This window comes from Bidens hawaiensis, unplaced genomic scaffold (assembly GCF_021521415.1).
Source record: "Bidens hawaiensis isolate Kalapana, Puna unplaced genomic scaffold, B.hawaiensis_p1.1 tig00015059_1, whole genome shotgun sequence".
Lineage (NCBI taxonomy): Eukaryota > Viridiplantae > Streptophyta > Magnoliopsida > Asterales > Asteraceae > Bidens > Bidens hawaiensis.
In genome coordinates this window covers 404,828-412,714 of record NW_027492336.1, presented here as the reverse complement: position 1 = coordinate 412,714, position 7,887 = coordinate 404,828, and the positions used below count along the sequence as shown (strand labels likewise).

The window sequence follows — 7,887 nt, the reverse complement described above, 5'->3', positions numbered from 1 at the left end:
ATCTAGATGAATCATAGATATTAATAACAAAAAAAAGTATACCCAATAAATTTTTGTTCATAACTACATATGTATGTAAAAAAACAGTATACCCAATCTTAGCAGTACCCACTTAGATTTCCACCCAACTTTTATTAAGAATCGTACATAACTACATATGTATGTAAAAAATAAAAATAAAAATAAAAATAAAAATAAAAATAAAAGTATACCACTCCATAATAGTGTGAGTGTGAAGTTAATAATTAAGGGACTATAGTTGTTATTATTAATATTTGAGGCTTTCTTATATTAAACCCCTCGCAAATCTTGGTTGTTTGTTACAATAATCCAAGATCAACATCACTTAAAAGTTTCATAAATTTAAAAATCCTTTCATTTTCTTAGCTCCCATCTGCTTCATATTCTTCCCTGCAACCACAAGCAATCACTTTATTAATTAAATTCTTGGTAGCTTTTATAACAATTCATGAACACACCTAACAGTCACTACCACAGCCTAGACTCTTTCCTTTTAAGTAACATGATCACCTAACTCAACTCTTTATCAATCAATACCTATCTCACTATTTCTTATTACTCTCTCAACCATATTTCAAGGTATTTAATTATACTTATTATTATTATTATTATTATTTTGTTTGTGTTCAAGAACATTAATAAGATTAACAGTTTTGGTAAATCTCAAAGCAGGTTTGAAGAATGGTTGGGCCTGCCAATGGTAGTAGAACATTAACACCAAGACAAGTTTTATCGGTCGTTAATGGCGGTCAAGATTCGGTTATGCGTGTCGGGCCAGCCAGCATTGCGGGCTCGGATTGTGGAGGGATTGAATTCACTAGAGAAGATGTTGAAGCATTGTTGAATGAGAGGATCAAACCAAAGAATAAGTTTAGTCTCAAGGTTAGTAGATTTTTTTAAAAATTATTATGGAATGTATGTCGAAATTTGACTTTAATTTTGTGGTTTTTAGGAGAAATGTGATGCTATGAGTGATTATATAAAAAGACTTAAAATGTGTATCAAGTGGTTTCAAGAACTTGAAGGGGATCTTTTATTAGAGCAAGTAAAACATTTGAACATGTTGGGATCTGCAGAAAAGAAATGCAATGATACTGGTATAACTATAATTTCAAGAACTATATGCATATTTTAAATCAAATTTTTTTTGTAGCTTAATCTTTTTGTTCTATTTCGTTGATTCAAGAAATGCTAATGAGTCAAAAGGAAGAAGAATTAAATTCGATAATCATCGCGTTACGCAACAATTACACCGCCTTACAAGAGAAACTGGCAAAAGAAGAATCAGATAAATTGGTACAGTTAGAATTTTAAATTCTTGATCATGGGATAAAAACTTTTATTGTTGTGAAAGTTCATATTTTTAATGGTCAAGATTAATCTCAGGCTGCAATGGTATCATTAACCAAAGAGAAAGATGCGCGATTGTCTGTTGAAAGATCACAAGCCCCTATCTTGGAAGAACTCGAAAGAGCTCAACGAGAAAGTTCAAGCGCTAATCAAAAGGTTATTTATTTATATATAATCTTGAAACGTAAAATCCAAAAAATGAAAGATAAAAGATTCCATTGAATATAACTTATATTTATATTTATTTGATTCTTAGATATTATCACTTAATGATATGTACAAGCGACTACAAGAATACAACACGAGCTTACAACAATACAACAGTAAGCTTCAATCAGAGCTTAATGAAACCAATGAAATCCTTAAAAATGTAGAAAAAGAAAAAGTTGCGATTTTGGAGAACCTTAGCAACTTAAGAGGCTACTGCACTTCTTTGCAAGACCAGTTGACCGCTATTAAAGTCAGTATTTTCATCTTTTGACGGCATTTCAATTTCATTTTTCTTATCTCAAATGTATATATGAATGCAAATTTAGGAAAGTAATAACGAGACGATAAAGATTAAAGAAGCATTGGAGAGTGAAGTTGGAAGCCTAAGATTGGACATACAACAAGTGAGAGATGATCGCGATCGCCAGCTGTCACACGTTAAAAAATTATCAGCTGAAGTGTTGATATATAAGGAGTTGACTGGAAAGTCAGCAGGTGAACTGGAGAACCTTACGACTAAGTCAAACGAGCTCGAGGTTCTTATTTGTTGATCGTTCTTTATATGTCATAGATTATAAGTTACAACATATAACAATGTTATATTATATTTATAATTATTGTTTTTTCAGGCAAAATGTGCTTCACAAAGTGATCAAATAAAGATATTGCAAGAGAAACTTGATGCTGCTGAGAATAAACTAGCGGTATAATTTACTTTATATTCTATGAACATAACATTCAAGTTTGACTAAATCTTGATTTAACTTTTATGTTCTAGATGTCTGATTTATCAGCATATGAGATAAGAACAGGTTATGAAGAACAAAAAAAATTCACGTCTGACTTACAAGTTCGTTTAGCCGAGGCAGAAATTAAACTTGTTGAAGGAGAATTCTTGCGCAAAAAGTTGCATAACACAATATTAGTAAGTTTCAATTTCTTTTTGACTTTTTTTTAAACAAATTATCGCGGTAACATATTTTTTTCACAGGAATTAAAAGGGAATATACGAGTATTTTGTAGGGTCCGGCCTTTATTGTTAGAAGATGCTGCTGAAGATGAACCGAAAGCGGTTTCTTTTCCTACATCAGCAGAAAATGCTGGTCGCGGTATTGAGTTATTGCAACATGGTACTATAAAGACTATGCTCTTTGTAGAGTTGACTTTTTAACCATGTTTTTTGATGCTTATGATTTTACTTTTTTTTTTTTGCTGTGAAAAAGGACAAAAACATGCATTTGTATTTGATAAGGTTTTTGTGCCTGAATCTTCACAAGAAGAGGTGTTTGTTGAGGTCTCACAGCTTGTTCAGAGTGCTTTGGATGGTTACAAGGTGATGCGTTTTGCTTATTGTCTTTTAAGAATTTTTGTTTTGACCTGTTTGAGATTAAAATGAATCTAAATCGGGCCACTCTTGTGCCTTAACTAGGGGTATGCATGGGTCCGTTTGAGTTGGTTTTCGGCTTAAACAAAACCAAAAACCGAAAATTCAGTTTTTTAATTTTTAAAAACCGTTATGTTTTGGTTCAGTTTTTTCAATTTTATCATTTAAGCTTGTATTTATTTGGGTCAAAAAAATTGGGCCAAAATAATGAATTTGGGCCCACATTTTTATATTAATAAATAATTGGTTGACTAATATACATTTGCCATTTGGGCTAAAATATTTGAGTAACATTATTTATTATTTTTTATATTATTTAAAATTCAAATTTAAAAATCAAAATACATAAATTTGGTTCGGTTTTAGTTATATGCAAAACTGAAACTGAACCGAAAGTCTGTTCTTTTTATGAAAACATAAACACTAACCATCGATTTCTGTTTGGGATATGAACTTTGGTTTGGTTTTTTCGGTTACGGATTGGCTTTTTTGGTTTCAGGTTTGTATCTTTGCTTATGGTCAAACAGGGTCGGGAAAGACGCATACAATGATGGGCGCTCCTGGAAACGGTGATGATAAAGGATTGATACCGCGTTCTCTTGAACAAATTTTTGAGTCAAGACAAACACTACAAAACCAAGGGTGGAAATATGAAATGCAGGTTTGAATTTTCAACCAAGTTTCTTGTTTGGTTAGCCAAAAAAAGTATTTTACTAATATTAATTCTATAGGTTTCAATGTTGGAGATATACAATGAGACCATACGCGATCTGCTGATCAGACCTGGATCAACAGAGGCCCGTAGTAAGCAGTATGCTATTAAACATGATGCAAATGGGAACACACATGTTTCTGACTTGAATGTAGTTGATGTACGCAGCAGTAGAGAAGTTACATTTCTGTTAAATCGTGCGGCACAAAGCAGGTATTTACGGGTCGGGTTGGTTGACCAGAAGAATTTTTATCCAAGTTCTTTAATTTCTCTTTAAAAATTGTGTACTTGGTCAAAATAGGTATTGGGTTGACCCGAAACACTTTTGTTCATTTTCATTATAGTAGTAGTTAGTGATTATATTGCATTAGCAAATTGTTTTGAATAATATGATTTAGGAGTTTTAGTGCGCTATATAGTTACTTTTGATCCGTTTGGCCCACTTTCTTTTAGGCTAGTCATTTTAATTTTACATGTTTGACCCGAACATTTTTTCTTCATGTTTTTTGGTAACTCGTTAACTGTTATATACTGGGTCAAAATGGTATTTTTGAATGGGTCGAAACGTTGAGTGTCAGGGTGTGTTTTATTGGCCCGAAACTGGTTTTCTTTTCAATAGTTGTTAATGATCATATTATATTAGTAATTTGTTTTGAATAATATGATTAAGGAGTTTTAATGCACAAAATATATAATTTTGACTCGTTCGACAATTGGCATGTTCAATCCGTTTTACCTGTTTCCTTTTAAGCTAGTCATTTTGATTTTACATGTTTGACCCGAACATTTTTTGTTCAAGTTTTTTAATTTCTTATTAAAAATTATCTACTCGGTCAACATGGGTATTTTTATATGGGTCAGGTTGCGTTCGGTTGACCCAAAACACTTTTCCGGTTTCTTTATAACAATAGTTAGTAATTATATTGTATTAGTAATTTGTTTTGAATAATGTGATTAAGGAGTTTTAATGCACAAAATATATACTTTTATCGACCCGTTTCATTTTACGTTAGTCATTTTGATTTCACATGTTTGACCCGCTAAACTTAATCTCTTTCATATTTAGGTCTGTGGGTATGACCCAAATGAACGAACAATCGTCAAGAAGCCATTTTGTGTTCACTATGAGGATAACGGGTGTTAATGAGGTAAGGGAAATTTCAGTTTTTTTATTCTTTATAGCGTTTCGTTAATGGAGTTGGTTAATGATGAAGTCTTGACTAATGTTGTAGAGCACAGAGCAACAAGTGCATGGTGTTCTTAACCTTATTGATCTTGCGGGTAGTGAACGTCTTTCCAAAAGTGGATCAACCGGGGACCGCTTAAAAGAAACTCAAGCCATCAACAAAAGTCTGTCATCGTTAAGCGATGTTATATTTGCTTTAGCAAAGAAGGAAGAACATGTGCCATTTAGGAACTCAAAACTTACATATCTTCTTCAGGTACACATCTAGCGTACGTTTATGATCATCTATCTGTTTGATGAATTTGAATCCGAATTTGAGTTTGTTTTTGATATTTGAATTTGATCAGCCTTGCTTAGGCGGCGATTCCAAGACTCTGATGGTGGTGAATGTTTCACCAGCACCTAGCTCAATTAACGAGTCACTTTGTTCTCTTCGGTTTGCTGCAAGAGTTAATGCTTGTGAGATTGGGACGCCTCGGAGACAAACATCTGTGAAGCAGTTGGATGCTAGATTAAGCTATGGCTAATAATTTTGCATTAGTGAATATCAACCATAAATCGGTAGATTTTTGAAATTCTAACAGTTTGGTGCATGTTGGTGTGTATACTGGAAAGAAAGATTGGAGAACAGTAGTTAGCTGATGACATGCTGAGAGGAACTTTAAAAAAAAAACAGAATTTGTTGGTTAATAGATTAGTACTTTTGTTGATCATGTGTTATTTAAGTAATGTTTATGATTTATGAGTTAATTTTGAATATGGCACTTGAAGTGTATCATGATTTAGAGTGTACTCTTGTTTTCTTAATTCTCATCCCCCCCCCCCCCCCCCACCGGGCGGGTGCTAATGCTGACTCTCATTTGATGTGAATAGCGTGTAAAATACCCATCATACACTTTGTTTAAGTTTCACAAATTAATCTACGCACACACATCATATAGATTCTTTATATGCTATGGGAAGGCCCGAGGAGGCAACACGTGTATGTGACTGACTATACATATTGTCGAGGGTTATTTGCGTCCAATTATTAATGTAGGCTTTTGACGCGTATTCACGCCATGTCATATGGAATAACTATAATACGCAATCAAAACTCAATTAAGACACGGGCATAAAACTCTGACCGTGTAAAATAAGATCAAAGTTAATGAACAAAGAGGCCTACTAAAAGTATTGAATAATTACTAGCCTTATCATGCAAATTAATCAACCAATCAGTTACACTATAAAACAACTATTTTTGTCTCAATAGACATCAGTTAAAAAAAATTAACGTCGTTAAGTTTTTTTTTTCCGAGCTTGAAATCGATGTTTTTGGGCTTTTGATCGGAACAAGGATACAAGTATACCGATGTAAAACTTATCTCGAAATGACGATTCAAATTGCTAGATTTTTGTTTAATGGAACATTGTTTCGTCATTTGGATCACCGTTTCAAGATAAGTTTTATATCACTCGACTCGTATCATTGTTTCGATCAAAAGCCATAAAATATCGGTTTGAAACTATCGACATAAGTGTTTTTTAATGAAGGTATATTGAGACAAAAATAGTTAAACCGTTGATAATTAAATTTTAAAAATGAAATTATTATTGGTCAATAAATAAAATAATATGTAAAATGTGAAATTATTTATCTACAATTTACCTAAACTCAAATTAGGCTAAAATCTGATTTTATGTTTATTTTACAAAACTGCCTAAAATATTATTATTCATGATCTTGTGTGGCTGTTATTCTCCCACGCTTATATCTGATCTTTGATCAAAATCTGCAGCCTAAATGCTCATATGAATCTTAGCTACCAAGATGACATCTTTGCTCCCAAATGTTCATACAAATCTTGTCAAATATCACTTCAATCCCACACTACCCATTACTTCATCAAATACCCAATTCCAAAAACTAAAAAGAACCGTTTTTCCCGCGTTAATAATCAACTGCAACCTCTCTAACTCATCTCCACCCAGATCCAAAGAAGAAGCCATAAACCAAGCCAAAACCTGCCTTATTTCCACCTTAGAGAAACCCCTTAACAACCCCAAACTTGCTGGCAAGCTCAAGAAACTCAAACAACCCAGGTTCCGTGTCGAAATCCCGGTCATTGACGACTCACCCGATTCGTTATCGCAACTTGCACTCCAAGTGTTCGACGAAATGCCGCTGAAGAGAAAAGGGTCTAAAGTAAAAATATTAATATTATGGCCTAATTCTGTGTTAACAGAAGCTGCTAATAAGTTACAATTTGAGTCTGTTGAACATGCTGACATAATGAATATTACGGGTTTAAATTTAAACTCTGCTGATGTGGTGGTGTTTTTGACACCCGAAGCTTCACAATTGGATATGATGGAGGCGGTAACGAATAGTGTGTATCCGAAGCCGGTGGTGATGTTTAACCCGAGGTGGAGTTATGACGATGAGGAAAGCTATGAGTTTTTGGGGTCGTTTGAAGTCATTTATTCGTTTATGGGATTGGAAGTTAAAGGGCTGTTGAGTAAGCGGAACGGTATGGTGTTTAAATGTGTTAGAGATGGGGTTTTGAGTGGCGAGAGATGGAGTGTGTTGGTTGAAGAAGAGGGCGAATTGAAAGTGGTTTCGAGATTTAAAACGAGACCTTCGATTACTGAAGTTGAGAATGTTTTGTATAATTTGATGGCGGTTAATTCTCCGATCACCAAGTCTGCAAAGTTCTTGAAAGGATTGGTTTCAAATGTAACTGGAAAAAAGTAAGTAATCATAATAGTTTAGTGAAGTAATAGACTTAATACTTTGTTTGACATTGTCTGAGAAGTAAGCAAATTCTAAAAGAGGGGTTTGCTTCATTGTGTTAGGATCTCAGTTATAGCAAACACTCGCACAATCAAAATTTCGAAAAGAACACGAGACACAAGGATTTGCATTGTTCGGTCTAAATTGACCTATGTCCATGAGACACAAGAAATTCTTATAGAGGGGTTTGCTTCACAATTTGTTAATCGCCTTATTAGGAATTACAAGTACAAGACAGATCTAGGGTG

General features: G+C 33.6%; 2 protein-coding genes across 3 annotated transcripts; both read left to right on the top strand.

Annotated features, from left to right (window-relative positions):
• Positions 1-376: 376 nt before the first annotated feature.
• On the top strand, positions 377-5,452 carry LOC143548378 (kinesin-like protein KIN-14N). Of its 2 annotated transcripts, XM_077039565.1 has the most exons (16): positions 377-600; positions 694-903; positions 974-1,118; positions 1,208-1,317; positions 1,408-1,527; positions 1,628-1,831; positions 1,908-2,117; positions 2,211-2,285; positions 2,360-2,506; positions 2,573-2,711; positions 2,805-2,914; positions 3,465-3,626; positions 3,697-3,890; positions 4,744-4,825; positions 4,910-5,119; positions 5,211-5,452. In XM_077039565.1, exons 2-16 carry the CDS (start codon positions 703-705, stop codon positions 5,388-5,390), a joined length of 2,289 nt encoding a protein of 762 aa, XP_076895680.1. In that variant the 5' UTR covers positions 377-600; positions 694-702; the 3' UTR covers positions 5,391-5,452. The 2 variants fall into 2 exon arrangements, with proteins under 2 accessions (XP_076895680.1, XP_076895679.1); XM_077039564.1 differs by lacking the exon at positions 377-600 and having other exon boundaries at positions 608-903.
• A 1,142-nt stretch (positions 5,453-6,594) lies between these two features.
• Positions 6,595-7,647, top strand: LOC143548351 (uncharacterized). Its single transcript, XM_077039541.1, has one exon. It carries the CDS (start codon positions 6,677-6,679, stop codon positions 7,598-7,600), a length of 924 nt encoding a protein of 307 aa, XP_076895656.1. The 5' UTR covers positions 6,595-6,676; the 3' UTR covers positions 7,601-7,647.
• Positions 7,648-7,887: the final 240 nt, after the last annotated feature.

What these genes read in the sequence shown, in the direction of transcription:
- LOC143548378 (XM_077039565.1), top strand. Translation starts at nt 703, where the DNA reads ATGGTTGGGCCTGCCAATGGTAGTAGAACATTAACACCAAGACAAGTT. An exon ending in ACCAGTTGACCGCTATTAAA is followed by an intron (nt 1,832 to 1,907) that starts GTCAGTATTTTC and finishes ATGCAAATTTAG; the next exon opens with GAAAGTAATAACGAGACGAT. An exon ending in AGTTGCATAACACAATATTA is followed by an intron (nt 2,507 to 2,572) that starts GTAAGTTTCAAT and finishes TTTTTTTCACAG; the next exon opens with GAATTAAAAGGGAATATACG.
- LOC143548351 (XM_077039541.1), top strand. Translation starts at nt 6,677, where the DNA reads ATGACATCTTTGCTCCCAAATGTTCATACAAATCTTGTCAAATATCAC.